This window comes from Hypanus sabinus, chromosome 14 (genome assembly GCF_030144855.1).
Source record: "Hypanus sabinus isolate sHypSab1 chromosome 14, sHypSab1.hap1, whole genome shotgun sequence".
Taxonomy (NCBI): Eukaryota; Metazoa; Chordata; class Chondrichthyes; order Myliobatiformes; family Dasyatidae; genus Hypanus; species Hypanus sabinus.
In genome coordinates this window covers 107,699,972-107,724,724 of record NC_082719.1, presented here as the reverse complement: position 1 = coordinate 107,724,724, position 24,753 = coordinate 107,699,972, and the positions used below count along the sequence as shown (strand labels likewise).

General features: G+C 47.4%; 1 protein-coding gene across 1 annotated transcript in view; it reads right to left on the bottom strand.

Annotated features, from left to right (window-relative positions):
- Nucleotides 1-24,753, bottom strand: part of loxhd1b (lipoxygenase homology PLAT domains 1b) — a 388,496-nt gene that overhangs the window by 126,360 nt on the left and 237,383 nt on the right. Inside the window, exons 28-30 of the mRNA XM_059989781.1 lie at nucleotides 23,639-23,787; nucleotides 19,120-19,224; nucleotides 2,239-2,367 (exon numbers count right to left, since the gene is read on the bottom strand). Of these exons, the coding sequence (XP_059845764.1) occupies nucleotides 2,239-2,367; nucleotides 19,120-19,224; nucleotides 23,639-23,787 (383 nt within the window). The remainder of the gene's footprint in view (nucleotides 1-2,238; nucleotides 2,368-19,119; nucleotides 19,225-23,638; nucleotides 23,788-24,753) is intronic.

The window sequence follows — 24,753 nt, the reverse complement described above, 5'->3', positions numbered from 1 at the left end:
CACCCCAGATGGTAGAACAGGAAAGATGAGTTCAGAACAATACACATCGTGGCAGCCAGGTTTTTGCAGCATCCTGTTGCTGTCCAGCCACTCTGAGGGTCTGTCCAACCTGTCTGAGGGTCCCTGCACTCTGAGGGTCTGTCCAGTCGCTCTGAGGGCCCTTGCAGTCTGAGGGTCTGTCCAACCTGTCTGAGGGTCCCTGCACTCTGAGGGTCTGTCCAGTCGCTCTGAGGGCCCCTGCAGTCTGAGGGTCTGTCCAACCTGTCTGAGGGTCCCTGCACTCTGAGGGTCTGTCCAGTTGCTCTGAGGGTCTGTCCAGCCACTCTGAGGGTCTGTCCAACCTGTCTGAGGGTCCCTGCACTCTGAGGGTCTGTCCAGTCACTCTGAGGGTCTGTCCAACCTGTCTGAGGGTCCCTGCACTCTGAGGGTCTGTCCAACCTGTCTGAGGGTCCCTGCACTCTGAGGGTCTGTCCAGTCGCTCTGAGGGTCTGTCCAACCTGTCTGAGGGTCCCTGCACTCTGAGGGTCTGTCCAACCTGTCTGAGGGTCCCTGCACCCTGAGGGTCTGTCCAGTCGCTCTGAGGGTCCCTGCACTCTGAGGGTCTGTCCAACCTGTCTGAGGGTCCCTGCACTCTGAGGGTCTGTCCAACCTGTCTGAGGGTCCCTGCACCCTGAGGGTCTGTCCAGTCGCTCTGAGGGTCCCTGCACTCTGAGGGTCTGTCCAACCTGTTTGAGGGTCCCTGCACTCTGTCCAAACTGTCTGAGGGTCCCTGCACTCTGAGGGTCTGTCCAGTCGCTCTGAGTGTCCCTGCACTCTGAGGGTCTGTCTGACCTGTCTGAGGGTCCCTGCACTCTGAGGGTCTGTCCAGTCACTCCTAGGGTCCCTGCACTCTGAGGGTCTGTCCAACCTGAGGGTCCCTGCACTCTGAGGGTCTGTCCAGTCGCTCTGAGGGTCCCTGCACTCTGAGGGTCTGTCCAACCTGTCTGAGGGTCCCTGCACTCTGAGGGTCTGTCCAACCTGTCTGAGGGTCCCTGCACTCTGAGGGTCTGTCTGACCTGTCTGAGGGTCCCTGCACTCTGAGGGTCTGTCCAGTCGCTCTGAGGGTCCCCGCACTCTGAGGGTCTGTCTGACCTGTCTGAGGGTCCCTGCACTCTGAGGGTCTGTCCAGTCGCTCTGAGTGTCCCTGCACTCTGAGGGTCTGTCTGACCTGTCTGAGGGTCCCTGCACTCTGAGGGTCTGTCCAGTCGCTCTGAGGGTCCCTGCACTCTGAGGGTCTGTCTGACCTGTCTGAGGGTCCCTGCACTCTGAGGGTCTGTCCAGTCGCTCTGAGGGTCTGTCCAACCTGTCTGAGGGTCCCTGCACTCTGAGGGTCTGTCTGACCTGTCTGAGGGTCCCTGCACTCTGAGGGTCTGTCCAGTCGCTCTGAGGGTCCCTGCACTCTGAGGGTCTGTCCAACCTGTCTGAGGGTCCCTGCACTCTGAGGGTCTGTCCAACCTGTCTGAGGGTCCCTGCACTCTGAGGGTCTGTCCAACCTGTCTGAGGGTCCCTGCACTCTGAGGGTCTGTCCAACCTGTCTGAGGGTCCCTGCACTCTGTCCAAACTGTCTGAGGGTCCCTGCACTCTGAGGGTCTGTCCAGTCGCTCTGAGGGCCCCTGCACTGAGGGTCTGTCCAACCTGTCTGAGGGTCCCTGCACTCTGAGGGTCTGTCCAGTCACTCTGAGGGTCTGTCCAACCTGTCTGAGGGTCCCTGCACTCTGAGGGTTTGTCAACCTGTCTGAGGGTCCCTGCACTCTGAGGGTCTGTCCAACCTGTCTGAGGGTCCCTGCACTCTGAGGGTCTGTCCAACCTGTCTGAGGGTCCCTGCACTCTGAGGGTCTGTCCAGTCGCTCTGAGGGTCTGTCCAGTCGCTCTGAGGGTCCCTGCACTCTGATGGTCTGTCCAACCTGTCTGAGGGTCCCTGCACTCTGAGGGTCTGTCCAGTCGCTCTGAGGGTCCCTGCACTCTGAGGGTCTGTCCAACCTGTCTGAGGGTCCCTGCACTCTGAGGGTCTGTCCAACCTGTTTGAGGGTCCCTGCACTCTGAGGGTCTGTCCAACCTGTCTGAGGGTCCCTGCACTCTGAGGGTCTGTCCAGTCGCTCTGAGGGTCCCTGCACTCTGAGGGTCTGTCCAGTCGCTCTGAGGGTCCCTGCACTCTGAGGGTCTGTCCAGTCGCTCTGAGGTTCTCTCCCACATGCTTACCATAATTATCGTGTCCTATTCGGATCTTCTTCAGCGCACCAATGTCCACAGCCTCAATAGTAAACTCATCAATATTTCCCTTTTCAAACTTATTTTTATGAGTTTTTGATGCCTTGAGATTGACAATTCCTAGAATTGGACACAAAAGCAGACTTAGGTAAAACAAATTTGCCAAATATTGCTTTGAGGTGTATTTGTTTAGCCTCAAGAATCGGGCCCACTAATCCACAGAGTGACAGGGAATTTTAATTACATTTGGAAACAGATTAAACTAAAATTAAGAAGATCTGGAGGAAAATAGGAGATTTCACATTCGCGTTCATCATAAAGTCACAGAGTGATAGAAAACTAGAGTATGGAACCCAGATCTTTGGCCCATCTAGTCCATCCCGAAGCATTTAAATCATTCAATATATTGAACTGCTAGTAGCATCATAGCAATGGCAGCAACTGGATCGTAGAACATTAGAAGGTTTTTGACTAGAACAGGCCACTTGCCCCAACAAAGCTTGCTAAATTCCTATTCACATAGTTTGTTGAAATTATTATCGGTGTCGATTTGAAAGTCTCTAAGGTACTACTAACTACATAACTAGGTAGTCTGTTCCATGTGTCCAGAACTCACTGTGTAAAGAGACGCTTCCTGATGTTAATCTGACATTGCCTCCTTCGCCGGTCTCCACCTATGCCCTGTGTCCTTGATGATGGATTAATTTTGAAGCAGCAGCTGGACTGGTGTCTACCTTACTTATACCCCTAATGATTTTGAACACTTCTATCATGTCTCCTCTCATTCTATGTCTGCTTAGGCTAAAAGGATTTAATACTTTCAATCTTTCTTCATAGCTCATTCCCTGCAGAACTGGAATTAGGCTCACTGCCTTTCCCTAGACTCTCCAATGCATTCACATCCCTCACACAATATGGAGACCGGAATTGTACACTGTACTCAAGGTGTGGCCTCACAAGTGCACTATACAGTTAAGGAGAACGTCTCTAGACCTGAACTCCACTGAACACATTATAGTGCCCAACATTCTATTAACATAGAGACATAGAAAATAGGTGCAGGAGTAGGACATTTGGCCCTTCGAGCCTGCACCGCCATTCAGTATGATCATGGCTGATCATCCAACTCAGAACCCTGTATCTGCTTTCTCTCCATACCCCCCGATCCCTTTAGCCACAAGGGCCATATCTAACTTCCTCTTAAATATAGCCAATGAACTGGCCTCAACTGTTTCCTGTGGCAGAGAATTCCACAGATTCACCACTCTCCGTGTGAAGAAGTTTTTCCTCATCTCGGTCCTAAAAGGCTTCCCCTTTATCCTTAAACTGTGACCCCTCGTTCTGGACTTCCCCAACATCGGAAACAATCTTCCTGTATCTAGTCTGTCCAATCCCTTTAGAATTTAAATGTTTCAATAAGATCCCCCCTCAATCTTCTAAATTCCATTGAGTATAAGCCTAGTCGATCCAGTCTTTCTTCATATGAAAGTCCTGCCATCCCAGGAATCAATCTGGTGTACCTTCTCTGTACTCCCTCTATGGCAAGAATGTCTTTCCTCAGATTAGGGGACCAAAACTGCACACAATATTCTAGGTGCGGTCTCACCAAGGCCTTGTACAACTGCAGTAGAACCTCCCTGCTCCTGTACTCAAATCCTTTTGCTATGAATGCCAACATACCATTTGCCTTTTTCACTGCCTGCTTTACCTTCATGCCCACCTTCAATGACTGTAGAATGACACCCAGGTCTCGTTGCATCTCCCCTTTTCCTAATCGGCCACTGTTCAGACAGGCAATAGACAATAGTTGCAGAAGTAGACCATTCGGCCCTTCGAGCCTGCACCACCATTCTGAGATCATGGCTGATCATCTACTATCAATACCCAGTTCCTGCCTTGTCCCCATATCCCTTGATTCCCCTATCCATAAGATACCCATCTAGCTCCTTCTTGAAAGCATCCAGAGAATTGGCCTCCACTGCCTTCCGAGGCAGTGCATTCCAGACCCCCACAACTCTCTGGGAGAAGAAGTTTTTCCTTAACTCTGTCCTAAATGACCTACCCCTTATTCTCAAACCATGCCCTCTGGTACTGGACTCTCCCAGCATCTGGAACATATTTCCTGCCTCTATCTTGTCCAATCCCTTAATAATGTTATACGTTGCAATCAGATCCCCTCTCAATCTCCTTAATTCCAGCGTGTACAAGCCCAGTCTCTCTGACCTCTTTGCGTAAGATAGTCCAGACATCCCAGGAATTAACCTTGTTAATCTACGCTGCACTTCCTCTACAGCCAGGATGTCCTTCCTTAATCCTGGAGTCCAAAACTGTACACAATACTCCAGGTGTGGTCTCACCAGGGCTCTGTACAAATGAAAGAGGATTTCCTTGCTCTTGTACTCAAATCCCTTTGTAATAAAGGCCAACATTCCATTAGCCTTCTTCACTGCCTGCTGCACTTGCTCATTCACCTTTAGTGACTGATGAACAAGGACTCCTAGATCTCTTTGTATTTCTCCCTTACCTAACTCTACACCATTCAGATAATAATCTGCCTTCCTGTTCTTACTCCCAAAGTGGATAACCTCACACTTATTCACATTAAACGTCATCTGCCAAGTATCTGCCCACTCACTCAGCCTATCCAAGTCACCCTGAATTCTCCTAACATCCTCATCACATGTCACACTGCCACCCAGCTTAGTATCATCAGCAAACTTGCTGATGTTATTCTCAATGCCTTCATCTAAATCGTTGATGTAAATGGTAAACAGCTGTGGTCCCAATACCAAGCCCTGTGGCACCCCACTAGTCACCACCTGCCATTCTGAGAAACACCCATTCACCGCTACCCTTTGCTTTCTATCTGCCAACCAATTTTCTATCCATGTCAATATCTTCACCCCAATGCCTGATTTTACCCACCAATCTCCTATGTGGGACCTTATCAAATGCCTTCTGAAAATCGAGGTACACTACATCCACTGGATTTCCCTCGTCTAACTTCCTGGTTACATCCTCGAAAAACTCCAATAGATTAGTCAAGCATGATTTGCCCTTGGTAAATCCATGCTGGCTCGGCCCAATCCTATCACTGCTATCTAGATATGCCACTATTTCATCTTTAATAATGGACTCTAGCATCTTCCCCATTACTGATGTCAGGCTGACAGGACAATAGTTCTCTGTTTTCTCCCTCCCTCCTTTCTTAAAAAGTGGAATAACATTAGCCATTCTCCAATAATCAGGAACTGATCCTGAATCTAAGGAACATTGGAAAATGATTACCAATGCATCCGCAATTTCCAGAGCCACCTCCTTTAGTACCGTAGGATGCAGACCATCTGGACCTGGGGATTTGTCAGCCTTTAAGTCCCATCTGTCTAGGGATATTAGAAATTTGGTTCAGAAAAAGAGGGATGTCTACAATAGATATAGGCAGCATGGAGTAAAGGAATTGCTCGAGGAATATAAAGAATGTAAAAGGAATCTTAAGAAAGAGATTAGAAAAGCTAAAAGAAGATACGAGGTTGGTTTGGCAAATAAGGTGAAAGTAAATCCGAAAGGTTTCTACAGTTATATTAAAAGCAAGAGGATAGTGAGGGATAAAATTGGCCCCTTAGAGAATCAGAGTGGTCAGCTATGTGTGGAACCGAAGGAGATGGGAGAGATTTTGAATGATTTCTTCTCTTCGGTATTCACTAAGGAGAAGGATATTGAATTGTCTAAGGTGTGGGAAACAAGTAAGGAAGTTATGGAACCTATGACAATTAAAGAGGTGGAGGTACTGGCGCTTTTAAGAAATTTAAAAGTGGATAAATCTCCGGGTCCTGACAGAATATTCCCCAGGACCTTGAGGGAAGTTTGTGTAGAAATAGCAGGAGCTCTGACGGAGATCTTTAATATGTCATTAAAAACGGGGATTGTGCTGGAGGATTGGCGTATTGCTCATGTGGTTCCATTGTTTAAAAAGGGTTCTAGAAGGAAGCCTAGCAATTATAGACCTGTCAGTTTGACATCAGTGGTGGGTAAATTAATGGAAAGTATTCTTAGAGATAGTATTTATAATTATCTGGATAGACGGGATCTGATTAGAAGTAGCCAGCATGGATTTGTGCGTGGAAGGTCATGTTTGACAAACCTTATTGAATTTTTTGAAGAAGTTACGAGGAATGTTGACGAGGGTAAGGCAGTGGATGTAGTCTATATGGACTTCAGCAAAGCCTTTGACAAAGTTCCACATGGAAGGTTAGTTAAGAAGGTTCAGTCGTTAGGTATTAATGCTGGAGTAATAAAATGGATTCAACAGTGGCTAGATGGGAGATGCCAGAGAGTAGTGGTGGATAATTGTTTATCGGGATGGAGGCCGGTGACTAGTGGGGTGCCTCAGGGATCTGTTTTGGGCCCAATGTTGTTTGTAATATACATAAATGATCTGGATGATGGGGTGGTAAATTGGATTAGTAAGTATGCCGATGATACTAAGGTAGGAGGTGTTGTGGATAATGAGGTGGATTTTCAAAGCTTGCAGGGAGATTTATGCCGGTTAGAAGAATGGGCTGAACGTTGGCAGATGGAGTTTAATGCTGAGAAGTGTGAGGTTCTACATTTTGGCAGGAATAATCCAAATAGAACATACAGAGTAAATGGTAGGGCATTGAGGAATGCAGAGGAACAGAGAAATCTAGGAATAACTGTGCATAGTTCCCTGAAAGTGGAGTCTCATGTAGATAGGGTGGTGAAGAGGGCTTTTGGAACGCTGGCTTTTATAAATCAAAGCATTGAGTACAGAAGTTGGGATGTAATGCTAAAGTTGTACAAGGCATTGGTAAGGCCAAATTTGGAATATTGTGTGCAGTTCTGGTCACCGAATTATAGGAAAGATATCAATAAATTAGAGAGAGTGCAGAGACGATTTACTAGGATGTTACCTGGGTTTCAGCAATTAAGTTACAGAGAAAGGTTGAACAAGTTAGGTCTCTATTCATTGGAGCGTAGAAGGTTGAGGGGGGATTTGATCGAGGTATTTAAAATTTTGAGAGGGATAGATAGAGTTGACGTGAACAGGCTGTTTCCATTGAGAGTAGGGGAGATTCAAACTAGAGGACATGATTTGAGAGTTAGGGGGCAGAAGTTTAAGGGAAACACGAGGGGGTATTTCTTTACTCAAAGAGAGATAGCTGTGTGGAATGAGCTTCCTGTAGAAGTAGTAGAGGCCAGTTCAGTTTTGTCATTTAAGGTAAAATTGGATAGGTATATGGACAGGAAAGGAGTGGAGGGTTATGGGCTGAGTGCGGGTAGGTGGGACTAGGTGAGATTAAGGGTTCGGCACGGACTAGGAGGGCCAAGATGGCCTGTTTCTGTGCTGTGATTGTTATATGGTTATATGTTATATGGTTACTCATCACCGTTTCCTTCCTAATGTTAATCTGTTTCATTTCCTCTATTACCCTATGTCCTTGGCCCATCCATTCATCTGGGAGATTGCTTGTGTCTTCCCTAGTGAAGACAAATCTAAAGTACTTATTAAATTCTTCTGCCATTTCTGCCACTTCATAACAATTTCATCCAATTCATTCTTCAAGGGCCCAACATTGTTCTTAACTATCTTCTTTCTCTTCACATACCTAAAAAGGCTTTTGCTATCCTCCTTTATATTCCTGGCTAGCTTGCGTTCGTACCTCATTTTTTTCTCCCCGTATTGCCTTTTTAGTTAAGTTCTGTTGTTCCTTAAAAATTTTCCAATCCTCTGTCCTCCCATTCACCTTAGCTCTGTCATACTTCCTTTTTTTAAAATGCTGTGCAATCTCTGACTTCCTTTGTCAACCACTGTGGCCCCTTTTCCCACTTTGAATCCTTCCTTCTCTGGGGGATGAACTGATTTTGCACCTTGTGCATTATTCCCAAGAATATCTGCCATTGCTGTTCCACTGTCTTTTCTGCTAGGCTATCCATCCAGTTAACTTTGGCCAGCTCCTCCCTCACGGCTCCATAGTCTCCCCTGTTCAACTGCAACACTGATACCTCCGATCTGCCCTTATCCTTCTCAAATTGCAGATAAAAACTTATCATATTATGGTCACTACCTCCTAATGGCTCCTTTACTTCAAGATCACTTATCAAATCCTGTTCATTACACAACACTAAATCCAGAATAGCCTTGTCCCTGGTCGGCTCTCGTACAAGCTGTTCCAAGAATGCATCCCGTAGGCACTCTACAAACTCCCTATCCTAGGGCCCAGCACCAACCTGATTCTCCCAGTTCACCTGCATGTTGAAATCCCCCATAACTACTGCGACATTACCTTTGCCACATGCCAATGTTAACTCCCTATTCAACTTGCACCCAATATCCATGCTTCTGTTTGGGGGCCTGCAGACAACACCCATTAGGGTCTTATTGCCCTTACTGTTCCTCAGTTCTATCCACACAGACTCCTCTTCTCCTGACCCTATGTCCCCCCTTGCAAAGGACTGAATCTCATTCCTCACCAACAGGGCCACCCCACCCCCTCTGCCCACATTTCTGTCCCTACAATAGCACGTATACCCTTGTACATTCATTTCCCAGGTCTGATCTCCCTGCAGTCATATCTCCGTTATCCCAACAACATCATAGTTACCCATTCGCACCTGAGCTTCAAGCACATCCGCCTTATTTCTGACACTTTGTGCGTTCAGATATAGAATTTTTAGTCCATTTTTCCTCTCCTTGTTTAAATCGCTGCCTATTGTGCTTAGCCCAGCTCCCCGAACTCCCATCGGGCTATACACCCCTTGAATTTTGTTGTCCTTTCTAAATTTACTTATTCTTTCTGCACATTTAACTCCATGTTCCGTCAGACCAACCCTCTGTACATGTGTCCTCCTTATCACTTGTTCCGCCTCACCTTTCTCTACGACACACTTAATATTCCGGAACCGTGTAATCCCCATCTGTCCTTTATTCTTCATCTCGCTATCCTCTCTCACATTCCAGATCCCTGCCCCCTGCAAATTTAGTTTAAACCCTCCCGAGAAGCACTAGCAAACTTTCCTGCAAGAATGTTAGTACCGCTCCAGTTCAGGTGTAAACCGTCCCATCGGAACAGATCCCACCTTCCCAGGAACAAAGCCCAATTATCTAAAAACCTGAAGCCCTCCCTCTTGCACCATCCTCTCAGCCACGAATTAATCTGTATAATCCTTCTGTTCCTTGTCTCACTCGCACGTGGCACAGGTAGCAATCCTGAGATTGTTACCCTGGAGGTCCTGCCCTTCAACTTTGCACCTAACTCCCTGAACTCACTACGCAGGACCCCCTCACTCATCCTACTGACGTCGTTGGTCCTTACATGGACCACAACATCTGGGTTCTTGCCCTCCCTCTCGAGAATAACCTGCACCTGATCTGAGATGTCCCGGACACCGGCACCAGGGAGGCAACATACAATCCGAGACTACCGATCTTCCCCACAAAATCTCCTATCTGCCCCTCTGACTATAGAATCCCCTATCACTACTGCTCTCTTCTCTTCCCTCCTCCCCAACCTCAGTGCCAGAGACAGGACCACTGCAACTTGTTCCTGGTAGGTCATCCCCACCAACAGAATCCAAAACGGTATACTTATTGTTGATGGGAATGGTCACAGGGGTGCTCTGCTCTCTCTGTCTGATCCCCCTGCCTCTCTTGACTGTCACCCATTTGCCTACCTCCTGTCTTTTCGGTGTGACTACCTCCCGATAACTCTTATCTATCTATTGTCTATTGGTGAATCTGTGGAATTCTCTGCCACAGGAAACAGTTGAGGCCGGTTCATTGGCTATATTTAAGAGGAAGTTGATAATAATCTGTTTTCCTGTTCTTGCAACCAAAGTGGATAACCTCACATTTATCCACATTAAATTGCATCTGCCATGAATTTGCCCACTCACCTAACCTATCCAAGTCACCCTGCATCCTCTTAGCATCCTCCTCACAGCTAACACCGCCACCCAGCTTCGTGTCATCTGCAAACTTGGAGATGCTGCATTTAATTCCCTCGTCTAAATCATTAGTATATATTGTAAACAACTGGTGTCCCAGCACTGAGCCTTGTGGTACCCCACTAGTCACGACCTGCCATTCTGAAAAGGTCCCATTTACTCCCACTCTTTGCTTCCTGTCTGCCAACCAATTCTCTATCCACATCAATACCATACCCCCAATACCACGTGCTTTAAGTTTGCACACTAATCTCCTGTGCGGGATCCTTGTCAAAAGCCTTTTGAAAATCTAAATAAACCACATCCACTGGCTCTCCCCTATCCACTCTACTAGTTACATCTTCAAAAAATTCTATAAGATTCATCAGACATGATTTTCCCTTCACAAATCCATGCTGACTTTGTCCAATGATTTCACCTCTTTCCAAATGTGCTGTTATCACATCTGTGATAACTGACTCTAGCATTTTCCCCACCACCGATGTCAGACTAACCGGTCTATAATTCCCCGGTTTCTCTCTCCCTCCTTTTTTTTTTAAAAAGTGGGGTTACATTAGCCACCCTCCAATCCTCAGGAACTAATCCAGAATCTAAGGAGTTTTGAAAAATTATCACTAATGCATCCATTTCTTATGCTACTTCCTTCAGCACTCTGGGATGCAGACCATCTGGCCCTGGGGATTGATCTGACTTTAATCCCTTCAATTTACCTAACACCACTTCCCTACTTCCCTACATGTATTTGCCTCAGTTCCTCCATCTCACTCGACCCTCGGTCCCTTACTATTTCCAGAAGATTATTTATGTCCTCCTTAGTGAAGACAGAACCAAAGTAGTTATTCAATTGGTCTGCCATGTCTTTGTTCCCTATGATCATTTCATCTGTTTCTGACTGTAAAGGACCTACATTTGTCTTGACCAATCTTTTTCTTTTCATGTATCTATAAAAGCTTTTACAGTCAGTTTTTATGTTCCCTGCCAGCTTTCTCTCATAATCTTTTTTCCCTTTCCTCATTAAGCCCTTTGTCCTCCTCTGCTGGTCTCTGAATTTCACCCAGTCCTCAGGTGTGCCGCTTTTTTTTGCTAATTTAGGTTTCTTCTTTGGAATTAATACTATCCCTAATTTCCCTTGTCAGCCATGGGTGCACTACCTTCCCTGGTTTATTCTTTTGCCAAACTGGGATGAACAATTGTAGTTCATCCATGCGATCTTTAAATGCTTGCCATTGCATATCCACCGTCAACCATTTAAGTATCATTTGCCAGTCTATCTTAGCTAATTCACATCTCATACCTTCAAAGTTACCCTTCTTTAAGTTCAGAACCTTTGTTTCTGAATTAACTATGTCACTCACCATCTTAATGAAGAATTCCACCATATTATGGTCACTCTTACCCAAGGGGCCTCATACAACAAGATTGCTAACTAACCCTTCCTCATTGCTCAATACCCAATCCAGAATGGCCTGCTCTCTAGTTGGTTCCTCGACATGTTGGTTCAGAAAACCATCCCGCATACATTCCAAGAAATCCTTTTCCTCAGCACCCTTACCAATTTGGTTCACCCAATCTATATGTAGATTGAAGTCAACCATTATAACTACTGTTCCTTTATTGCATGCATTTCTAATTTCCTGTTTAATGCCATCCCCAACCTCACTACTACTGTGAGGTGGCCTGTACACAACTCCCACCAGCATTTTCTGCCCCTTAATGTTATGCAGCTCTACCCATATTGATTCCACATCCTCCAGGCTAATGTCCTTCCTTTCTATTGCGTTAATCTCCTTTCTAACCAGCAATGCTACCCCACCTCCTTTTCTTTCCTGTCTATCCCTCCTGAATATTGAATATCCCTGGATGTTGAGCTCCCATCCTTGGTCACCCTGGAGCCATGTCTCTGTGATCCCAACTATATCATATTCATTAATAACTATCTGCACATTCAATTCATCCACCTTGTTACGAATGCTCCTCGCATTGACGCACAAAGCCTTCAGGCTTGTCTTTACAACACTCTTAGCCCTTAAACAATTATGTTAAAAAGTGGCCCTTTTTGTTTTTTGCCCTGGATTTGCCTGCCTGCCACTTTTACTTTTCACCTTACTACTCTTTGCTTCTACCCTCATTTTACACCCCTCTGTCTCTCTCTGCACTTGTTCCCATCCCCCTGCTACATTAGCTTATAGCCTCCTGAACAGCAGTAGCAAATGCTCCCTCTAGGACATTGGTTCCAGTCCAGCCCAGGTGCAGACCGTCCTGTTTATACCGGTCCCACCTCCCCCAGAACTGGTTCCAATGCCCCAGAAATTAGATTCCCTCCCCCTTGCACCATTTTTCAAGCCACGTATTCATCTGAAGTATCCTCCTATTTCTTCTCTGACTAGCATGTGGCACTGGTAGTAACCCAGAGATTATTACCTTTGTGGTCTTACTTTTTAGTTTATCTCCTAACTCCCTAAATTCACCTTGTAGGACCTCATCCCGCTTTTTACCTATATCGTTGGTACCTATGTGCACCACGACCACTGGCTGTTCACCCTCCCAATCCAGAATGTCCTGCAGCCGCTCAGAGACATCCTTGACCCTTGCACCAGGGAGGCAACATACCATCCTGGAGTCTCGTTTGCGGCCGCAGAAATGCCTATCTATTCCCCTTACAATCGAATCCTCTATCACTATAGCTCTCCCACTCCTTTTCCTTCCCTCCTGTGCTGCAGAGCCACCCATGGTGCCATTAACTTGGCTGCTGCTGCCTTCCCCTGATGAGACATCTCCCTCAACAGTATCCAAAACAGTACATCTGTTTAGGAGGGAGATGACCCCAGGGGACTCCTGCACTACCTGCCTACTGCTATGCTGTCTAGTGGCCACCCCTTCCCTTTCTGCCTGTGTAGCCTTTACCTGCGGTGTGGCCAACTCACTGAACGTGCTATTCACGACTTTCTCAGCATCGCGGATGCTCCAGTATGAATCCAATCACAGCTCCAGACGCTCAATGTGGTCTGCCAGAAGCTGCAGTTGGACACATTTCCTGCACACATAGTCGTCAGAGACACTGGAAGTATCCCTGATTTCCCACATGCTGCAGGATGAACAAACCACAGGGCCGATCTCAGCTGCCATGACCTACCCAATATTTGCCTCAACTTTTGAAACTTCCTCCTTTTAAAGGAACTTACCTGGCCTTACCTCACTTGGAGTAAAGCTCGTCCTCAGCCTCTTCTTGTCAAAGCCTCAAATCTCCACTCCTTCACTGGCCCACTCACTCACTGGTTGCTTTCCACAGGCCGCTCAGCTTGAGGTAACCCTCTATTTATTTGTTTGAGCTTTTCAAACTGCTTGGTCACCTGACCTCGATTGCCCAATCAGCTGCTTTTTGCTGAGTCTGAGCTATTCAAATCTTGATTGTCTAATCAACGGCTTTCTGCTGAGCTATTCAAATCTTGATTGACTTGACTGCACAGTCCAACTGCCAAAACTGCTAGAATCTCTCGAGTCAAAGCCTCAAATCTCCACTCCTTCACTGGCCCACTCACTCATTGGCCACACTCACTAGCCTTCTATTTGATTCTGGACCAATCTTGCTCCACAGATTGAAGGCTCTAGCAAATTTCTACAGACATACTGAGGAGAGCATTATAACTGGCCGCATCACCATCTGGTATAGAGGGGTGGGCAATGCACAGAATCAGAAAAAGCTGCAGAAAATTGTCAACTCAACCAGCTCCATCACGGACACTAGCCTCTTTGGCCTCAAAATGGCAGCTCTAAGGACCTCTATCACCCAGTACATGCCCTCTTCCCATTGTTACCATCAGGGAGGAGGTACAGGAGCCTGGAGACACACACTCAATGTTTCAGGAACAGCTTCTCCCCATCTGACAACAGATTTCTGAATGGACACTGAACCCATGAACAGTAATTCTTTTTACACTATGTATTACTTTATGTATTTCCTATTGTAATTGATAGTATTCTTGTTTATTATATTGAATTGTACTGCTGCTGCCCAACAAGAATGCTCATAACATCTGTCAGTGATAATCGGGCTATATTACAGACCACCCAACAGTGCGTGGAATTTAAAGTAACAAACTTGTAGAGGGTCTGCAGATTGTTGCAAGGGACATTCAGTTGCGATAGCAAGTGGCTTTAAATTTCCATATACTGACTGGGGCTTCCTTACTGTCAAAGGACTAGATGGGATTGAGTTTGTCAAATGCGTTCAGGAAAGTTTCCTTAATCAGTACGTGGAAGTCCCAATGAGAGAGTGTACGGTACTAGTTCTCCTGTTAGGGAATGAGACAGGGCAGGTGAGAGAGGGGAACACTTGCATCTGGTGACCACAATGGCATAGCTGTACCTGGTAAGTGGGAGGCCTTCAAAAGTGAAATTTTGACAGACTTTGCATGTTCCTGTCAGAATAAAAGGCAAGGATAACAAGTTTAGAGAACCTTGGCTTTTGAGTGATATCGTAGCCCTGGTTATGATAAAGAAGGATGTTCATAATAGGTATAGGCAAATAGCAACAAATGAGGGACTTGAGGAGTACAAGAAGTGCAAGAGAACACTTCAGAAATAAATCACGAGGGCTAAAAGAAGGCATAAGATTGCTCCAGTAGACAAGGTGAAGGAGAATCCAAAAGGGTTCTACAGATATGCAGAGCTCAAGAATAGCAAGGGCCAAAATTGGAAGATCAGAGTGGTAATCTTTCTGTGGAGCTGAAAGAGATGGGGGAGATGTTGCATCTGTATTTTCTCTGGAGATGGGTACAGAGTCTATAGATGTGAGGCTATGCTGCAGTGAGGTCATGGACCCTGTACAGATTACAGAGGAAGAGGTGTTTGCTGTCTTGAGGCACATTAGAGGGTATTAATCCCTGGGGCTTGACAAGCTGTTCCCTTGGAAAGGGTAGGTAGAAGATTGAGGGGATATTTGAAAGAGGTATACAAAATTATGAGCGTATAGATGGGGTAAATGGAATGAGGCTTTTTCCACTAAGGTTGGTTGGGCCTGGAATAGAGAGGTTGTGGGTTAAGGGTGAAAGGTGAGGTTAAAGGGGAGCCTGAGAGGGAGTTTCTTCACTCAGAGGGTGGTGTGAGTGTGGAATAAGCTGCCAGTGAAGGCGATAAAAGCAGTTTTGATTTTAACATTGAAGAGGAATTTGGAAAATAGCATGGATCAGAGGGCTATGGTTTGGGAGTAGGTCAATGGGGCTAGGAAGGTTAATGGTTTGGCTAGACCTGATGAGATAAAGGGCCTGTTTCTGTGATGTATGATCCAGCAGGCCAGGCAACATCTATAGAGAGGAATGAACAGTTGGTGTTTCAGGCCAAGACCCTCCTTCAGGACTGGAAAGGAAGGGGGAAGATCCCAAAATAATAAGGTGGTGGGAGGGGAAAGAGTTCAATTTAGAAGGTGACAGGTGAAGCCAGGTGTTTGGGGGAGGAGAAAATGAAGAGAGAAGCTGGAAGGTGATAGGTGGAAAAGGTAAAGGGCTGGAGAAGAAGGAATCTGATCAGAAAGGAAACTAAAGAAGATCTGCAGATGCTGGAAATCCAAAACAACACACACAAAATGCTGGAGGAACTCAGCAGGCGAGGCAGCATCTATGGAAAAGAGTACGGTCAACCTATCAGGCCATGGCCCTTTGGCAGGACTGGAGAAAAAAAGATGAGGAGTAGATTTTAAAGGTAGGGGAGAGAGAGAAACACAAGGTGATAGATGAAACCAGGAGGGGAGGGATGAAGTAAAGAGCTGGGAAGTTGATCGGTGAAAGAGATACGGGGCTGGAGAAGGGGGAATATGATAAGAGAGGGCAGAAGGCCATGGAAATAAGAAAAGTGGGAGGAGCACCAGAGGGAGGCGATGGGCAGGCAAGGAGATAAGGTGAGAGAGGGAAGAGGGGGTGGGGAATGGTGAAGAAGAGAGGGGACCATAACCAGAAGTCAAGAAGAGTTGGAGCAACACAGACAACACGCTGGAGGAACTCAGCAGGTCAGGCAGCATCCATGGAAACAAACAGTCCTGACGAAGGGTCTTGGCCCAAAACGTTGACTGTTCATTTCCACGGATGCTGCCTGACCTACTGGGTTCCTCCAGCATGATGTACGTGTTGCTTTGACCCCAGCATCTGCAGAGTATTTTGTGTCAAAGAAGGGCTGGAGGCTGCCCAGATGGAATGTAAAGTGTTATTCCTCCAACCTAAGTGTGGACTCATCACAACAATAGAGGAGGCCATGGACTGGCATAGCGGAGTGGGAATGGGAGTTTCAATTACAATGGATGGTCAATGGGAGATCCCACTTCTTCTGGCGGATGGAGTGTAGGTGCTTGACGAAACACTCTCCCAATCTACATCGGGTCTCACCGATATACACCAGGAGTGGCAGACACAGTATGACTCCAACAGACTCACATGTGAAGTACTCTCTGATCCGAAAGGACTGTGGAAGAAAGGAAGGGAGAGGGGCACCAGGGAGGTCTTAGGCAGCAGGCAGGTGGTAAGAGGCTAGAGTGGAGTGTAGCATACGAGGGACGGGGAAAAGAAAAAAAAACAAAGCCCAGAAGGAGAAATCAATGTTTAATACAGCTGGTTACATCGTAAACGCATTTGCTCGTCTTGCTGGGTGCATACTTTCATTGATTCTATAATGTTTCCTGTATTTAATGAGTTTGTCCACAAGCAAATGAATCAGTAAGACTCAATGTAGATTAGGAGACCACTTCACTGAGCACCTACGCTCCATCCATCAGAGAAAGTGGGATCTCCCAGTGGCCACCCATTTTAATTCCACTTCCTATTCCCATTCTGATATGTCAGTCCATGGCCTCCTCCACTGTTGTGATGAGGTCACACTCAGATTGGAGGAACAACACCTTATATTCCGTCTGGGTAGCCTCTAACCTGATGGCATGAACATTGATTTCTCTAACTTCCAGTAATGCCTCTCCTCACCTTCTAACTCTGACTCCTCATCTTTTTCTCTCCAGTCCCGAGGAAAGGTCTCGGCCCGAAACGTCAACTATCTTCCACAGATGCTGCCTGGCCTCCTGAGTTCCTCCAGCATTTTGCTTGTGTTGCATGGATTTCCAGCATCTGCAGATTCTCTGTTGTTTGTGCCTCTCACTCCTTCCTGTTCCCCACTCCACTGCTACACCACCCAGTTGTGCACTCTTACTCTGTCTTAACATAGAACTCTACAGCACAGTACAGCCCCTTTGCCCGCGATGTTGTGCTGACATTTTAACCTATATCTAAGATCTATCTAACACTTCCTTCCTACATAGAGTTCCTTCAATGCCTCCTATTGTATATGTCTCTACCAGCACCTCTAGCAGCACATTATATGCACACACTACTCTGTGTGAGTTTATCTTTCACAGCCCATCTGCATTTTAGCAAACATCTTAAAGTTATGCCCTTTCATATTAACCATTTCAACCCTGGCTGCCTGCTCCCTTTAAGCTTCTTATCATCTTGTACAGCTTTATCAAGTCACCTCCCAAAGTTCAAAGATCAAAATATATTTACTATCAAAGCACATATATCATGTACAACCTGAGATTGATTTCCTTGCAGGCACCTACAGGAAAACAAAGAAATATTCACCTTTCTTTGGTCCAAAGAGAAAAGCCCTAGCTTGCTCAACCTTTCCTCTTAAAACATCCTCTCTAATCCAGGCAGATCCTGGTAAATCTCTTCTGCACCCTCTCTAATCCAGACAGCATCCTGGTAAATCTCCTCTGCACCCTCTCTAATACAGGAAGCATCCTGGTAAATCTCCTCTGCACCCTCTCTAATCCAGGCAGATCCTGGTAAATCTCCTCTGCACCCTCTCTAATCCAGGCAGATCCTGGTAAGTCTCTTCTGCACCCTCTCTAATCCAGGCAGCATGCTGGTGAATCTCCTCTGCACCCTCTCTAATCCAGGCAGCATGCTGGTGAATCTCCTCTGCACCCTCTCTAATCCAGGCAGCATCCTGGTGAATCTCCTCTACACCCTCTCTAATCCAGACAGTATCCTGGTGAATCTCCTCTGCACCCTCTCTATTCCAGACAGCATCCTGGTGAATTTCCTCTGCACCCTCTCTAATCCAGACAGCATCCTGGTGAATCTCCTCTGCACCCTCTCTATTCCAGACAGCATCCCGGTGAATCTCCTCTGCACCCTCTCTATTCCAGACAGCATTCTGGTAATTCTCCGCACCCTCTCTATTCCAGACAGCATCCTGGTGAATCTCCTCTGCACCCTCTCTATTCCAGACAGCATCCTGGTGAATCTCCTCTTCACCCTCTCTAATCCAGGCAGCATCCTCGAAGATCTCCTCTGCACCTTCTCTAATCCAGACAGCATCCTGGTAAATCTCCTCTGCACCCTCTCTAATCCAGGCAGCATCCTGGTGAATCTCCTCTGCACCCTCTCTAATCCAGACAGCATCCTGGTAAGTCTCCTCTACACCCTCTCTAATCCAGACAGCATCCTGGTAAGTCTCCTCTGCACCCTCTCTAATCCAGACAGCATCCTGGTGAATCTCCTCTGCACCCTCTCTAATCCAGACAGCATCCTGGTGAATCTCCTCTGCACCCTCTCTAATCCAGACAGCATCCTGGTAAATCTCCTCAGCACCCTCTCTAATCCAGACAGCATCCTGGTAAATATCCTCTGCACCCTCTCTAATCCAGACAGCTTCCTCGTAAATCTTCTCTACACCCTCTCTAATCCAGACAGCATCCTGGTGAATCTCCTCTGCACCCTCTCTAATCCAGACAGCATCCTGGTAAATCTCCTCTGCACCCTCTCTAATCCAGGCAGCATCCTGGTAGATCTCCTCTGCACGTTCTGTGATGCATCCACATCCTGCCTTGTGAGTCTGGTTCTGAAATGGAGGAACCTTCATTACCTGTGTCATCCTTCTCACCGAACAGGATAATGAATACATTGGCATCTGTCCCTGCGTTCTTTTTCTCGCCAGTTTTTATCTTCACATTGTAGGTGGTGGACTGAGCTGTTGAAACATTGATACATTGGTTAAATTTTGGAAAGGGTCATATTTGTAGAAACAATAACTAAAATAAGACATGCATGAGATTGTGCAGATGCTGGAAGTCCAGAGCAACACAGACAAAATGCTGGAGAAAATGCTGGAAAGGAAGGGGGAAAGAGGCCAGAATAAGGAGGTGAGGGGAGGGGAAGGAGTTCAAATTGGGAGGTGATAGGTGAAGCCAGGTGAGAGGGAAGGAAGGTGGGTGGGGGAGGAGGGATGATGGTGAGAAGTTGGGAAAGGCTGGAGAAGAAGAAATCTGATGGGAGAGGAGAGTGGACCAAGGGGAAAAGGGAAGGAGGACATTCACCAGAGGGAGGTGACAGGAGATGAGAAGGGCTAAGAGGGGGACCAGAATGGGGCAACACATGCAAAATTGCTGGAGGAACTCAGCAGGCTAAGCAGTATTTATATGGAAAAAAAAGTACAGTCGACATTTCAGGCTGAGACTATTCAGCAAAACTAGATCAAAACAATGAGTCAGAGTTAGAAGGCGGGGTGGGGGGGCAGGTGGAGGGAGAAACAGGAGGTGATAGGTGAAACCAGGAGGGGGAGGGGTGAAGTAAAGAGCTTGGAAGCTGATCAGCAAAAGACATACAGGGCTGGAGAAGGGGGAGTCTGATAGAAGAGAGCAAAAGCCATGGGAGAAAGAAAAGTGGGGAGGAGCACCAGAGGGATGTGATGGGTGGGCAAGGAGATAATGTGAAAGGGGGAAAAGGGGACAGGGAATGGTGAAGGAGGGGCCGTTACCAGAAGTTTGAGAAATCGATGTTCATGCCATCAGGTTGGAGGTTGCCCAGACGGAATACAAGGTGTTGTTCCTCCAACCTGAGTGTGGCCACATCACGACAGTAGAGGAGGCCATGGACTGACAAGTCGGAATGGGAATGGGAAAAGGAATTAGAAGGGGTGGCCACCGGGAGATCCCAGTTTTTCTGGCGGATGCCAGGAGGGAAATCAGTGGGGAGGGATGAATGGGCAAGGGAGTGACCCTGCAAAAAGAAGTAAGTGTGAGGTGGGGGGTTCCAGTTGGAAGTTATGGAGAATTATGTGCGTGGCACAGAGGCTGGTGGGGTGGTAGGTGAGAATGAGGAATTATAATAATGTAATTATAAAGCACCTTGCAGACCCTCCAGCAGTCCCCAAGTACTGCACAGCTAATGGAGTAATTCTTGATGTAGTGATGAGTGTAAATCTGCAGCACCCATGAGCAGGGTTCAGTTCCACCTGTCTGTCAGGAGTCTGTGTGTTCCCCCTGAGCCTGTGCAGCTTCTCGCTGGGTGCTCTGCATTCCAAAGGCATATGAGTTGGGGGCTTAATTGATCATGAGTGTAATAGATGGCGTGGTCTCAAAGCGCCTGTTAGCCAGCCGTATAACATATAACCATATAACAATCACAGCACGGAAACAGGCCATCTCGGCCCTCATTTTGATTTAAATGACAATACCGAACCTGCCTCACAGCTGTGTCTCTAAATGTAAGTTACAGTGGTGATCTTAGACAAAACAACGCAGTAACACAGCTGCAGAATTAAGAAAACATCGGCCTGCTTCAATCTGTTCTTGCATTGGGGTGTGACTCAACATTGGTTTAATGTCTCTGCAGAAATATACCTCTCCGTCAGTCCCAGTCTCGATCCTGGGCTCGGGCTGAAGAGACAAAGGTCCAGTGAGACACAGGGATTGCAGAGTCCAGGAACAATATTTGCAGCAACGCAAAATCTGCAGATACACAGTGGGTCGAGCAGCATCTGCAGCGACAGAGGAGTTGCTGACACTTGAGCAAGACCCTGCATCAGGAATGACAGTAAAAAGGGGATGGGGAGCCCGGAGTGATCGGCTGGAGACGATGGGCTGAAAGAGCTGGCTGAGGAGGGAAGAAGGTCAGTGGAAAGAAGAGAGAAGAGGAGAGGAGGGATAAGAGGAGAGGGGTGAGGAGGTGAGAGGAGGTGAGAGGAGGTGAGGGGAGGTGAGGGGAGGGGAGGGGAGGGGAGGGGAGGGGAGGGGAGAGGAGGGGAGAGGAGAGGAGAGGAGAGGAGAGGAGAGGAGAGGAGAGGAGAGGAGAGGAGAGGAGAGGAGAGGAGAGGAGAGGAGAGGAGAGGAGAGGAGAGGAGGGGAGAGGAGGGGAGAGGAGGGGAGAGGAGGGGAGAGGAGGGGAGAGGAGGGGAGAGGAGGGGAGAGGAGGGGAGGGGAGGGGAGGGGAGGGGAGGGGAGGGGAGGGGAGGGGAGGGGAGGGGAGGGGAGGGGAGGGGAGGGGAGGGGAGGGGAGAAGTGGGGAAGACACGAGGGGAGAAGTAGAGAGCGGAGGGAAGAAGAGGGGGTGGAGGGGAGAAGTGGGGCAGAGGGAGAAGGGGAAGGGGAAGGGAGGGTATGGGAGAAGAGGGGAGGGGATTGGAGGGGATGGATGGAAGGGGATGGGATGGGACTGGAGGCTGAGAGAAGGGGAAAGGATGGGAGGGAATGGAATGGGAGGTGATGGGGGGAGGAGATGTGGTGACATAGAGTCACAGAGAGAGTTGAACACTACAGCAGAGGAACAGACCCTTTGGCCCATCGAGTATGTGCCAAACTATTATTTTAGTAGGCCACATTGAGGCTGAAAAGGGGTGAGGATAGGCAGAGCAAGCTGCTGGGGAATGAAGATAGTCAGTGTAGAGACAGCAGAGGTGAGTCAAGAGCTGTGTGGAGGGGTAAGAGGTGAGGGGTTGGGGGTAATCAGGTAACTAAGGAGGGTTGAAGATGACAGACAAGTTGATGACCTTAAGACCATAAGACTTAGGATTAGAATTAGACCACTCCATTGTTCCAAGCCCCCAACAGGGAGTCTCCTGCTTTCATAGGGATGACCGCCCTCCCCCGCTTGACTGTGACTGTAGTTGGGTTAAGAGACAGTGGAGAGACTACATCAGGGCAAGACGTTATCAGCCCCAGGGTACTGAAACAGAGTACCCTGTGCGAGCCAGCTGTCTGGTATTTTGTAGCACCTTTACAACCTGAGTCTGAGTCAGGAAAATATACTGGTGCTATGGAAGACTTCCTGCTTGGTTCCTGTACCCAAGCAGGTGACTCCATCTGCCCTCACAACTCATGTGATGGAGGTGCTGGAGAGGGTTCTCCTGACTTACCTTGAACCACAGGTGAAATCTTCATTGGACCCTCTACAGTTTGCCTACCCACCTCATGTGCAGGTGGATGATGCCATCATCTAGTTGTTGCAGAGATCTCACTCCCACTGGGATGATGCTGGTGGCATTGTGAGAATCACTTTTTTGATTTCTCTTGTGCCTCAATACGATCAGCCACTTCTTCTGAGCGAGAAGCTGCAAAGGATGGGTGTAGACAAATCCACTATCCCCTGGATTACTGACTACCTGACAGATAGGCCCCAGTTTGTGCTACTGGAAAGTTCTCTGTCTGAGATGGTGGTGAGTGGCACTGGAGCCCCACCAGGGACTGTCCTTTCTCCGTTTCTGTTCACTCTGTACACCTCAGACTTTCAGCACAAATCTGAGTCTTGTCCCTTGCAGTTCTCTAATCTCTCTGCAGTGGTCAGGTGTATCAGAGACGGGCAGGAGTCGGAGCACAGAGGACCGGTGGAGAAGTTTGTGGAGTGGAGCGAGAGGAATCACCTGCTCCTGAATGTGGCCAAAACCAGGGAGATGATGATTGATTTTAGGAGGAAGAGGACTGTGACGAGTCCTGTATACGTTCTGGGAGAAGAAGTTCAAGTCAAGTCAAGTCAACTTTTATTGTCATTTCAACCATAACTGCTGGTACAGTACATGGTAAAAATGAGACAACGCTTTTCAGGACCATGGTGTTACATGACACAGTACAAAAAACTAGACTGAACTACAGAGAAAGCTACACTAGACTACAGACCTACACAGGATGGCATAAAGTGCACAAAAACAGTGCAGGCATTACAATAAATAATAAACAGGACAATAGGGCAAGGTGTCAGTCCAGGCTTCAGGTACTGAGGAGTCTGATAGCTTGGGGAAAGAAACTGTTACATAGTCTGGTTGTGAGAGCCCGAATGCTTTGGGGCCTTTTCCCAGATGGCAGGAGGGAGAAGAGATTGTATGAGGGGTGCATGGGGCCCTTCATAATGCTGTTTCCTTTGCGGATGCAGCGTGTAGTGTAAATGTCCGTGATGGCAGGAAGAGAGACCCCGATGATCTTCTCAGCTGACCTCACTATCACTATTAGTTGTGGTGGTGGTGGAGTACAAATACCTGGGTGTTCACGTGAAGGGGACGGGTGGGTGATGGATGAAGGCAGAGACAGATGTAGCGAATGTATGCTGTTTCAATTCAAAAGTTCACCTATAACCTGCCTAGATACTGACATGGTTCTTTCAATAACATCTGTCACCTTTTTGCTCCAAGCCTAGCGTTGCCTGAGCCTGTCCGTCTGTGTCCATATCGTTATTCAGGAATGCCTCGTCGACAGGAACCAGTTCCCTGGCTATCTGGCCGTCATCCTCGTCAACAGCTAACCATCGCTCACACGGGAAGAAATACCTGGTAATGAGGAAGAGAAACACATATACTGGAGATAGAACAAGTTCTATGGGCTACATCCCCACGACATTGGCTTTTCATCTCCACTACAGCTTCAGGCGGATGTGCCCATTAGAAAGATAGTCCGTATTACTGCACGCTACCCCTTAAGCTGTCAGAAAGTGCAATAACAGTATTTTTTTTTACAAATGAAGGATCTCCAAAGCTTGGCTATTTCCCTAATTGGTACGGAGGAGTTGTGGTTAGTGCAGAATGTTGTCGTAGGTTACCATGGGACATTGAAAGGATGCAGAGCTGGGCTGACAGGAGACAGATAGAGCTCAATCCAGAGAAGTATGAAGTGGAAGGTCAAATTTTAAGACCGATTACGTGGTTAACTGTATGATTCTGTGCAGGAGTAGAGCGACTTTGGGGTCCACGTCCATAGATCTCAACACTACCACACAAGTCGATAAACTCCAAGGTCTCTCTGTTCCTCCACAGAATTTCACTGTTAACCAGTAACTCTGCCTTCAAATCTCATGTAGACCACAAGACCATAAGACAATTGAGGAAAATCAGGCCATTTGCCCATCGAGTCTGCTCTGACATTCAATCATGGCTGTTCCTTTCTCCCCTCCTCAGCTCCTCGGCCTTCTCCCCATAACCTTTGATGCCATGCCCAATCAAGAACCGATCAATCTTGGCCTTAAATATACCCAACAACCTGGCCTTCGTAGCTGTCAGCGGTAATAACTTACACAAATCCACCATCCTTTGGCTAAAGGAACTTCTCCAAATCTCTATCTTACATGAACACCCCTCTATCCTGAGGCTGTACCCTTTGGCCTAGACTCCCCCACCATGGGAAGCATCCTTTCCACATCAACCTTGTCTAGGCCTTTCAAGATTTGAAATGTTTCAATGAGATCCCCCCCCCCATCTATCACAATTCCAGTGAATACAAGCCCAGAGCCATCAAATATT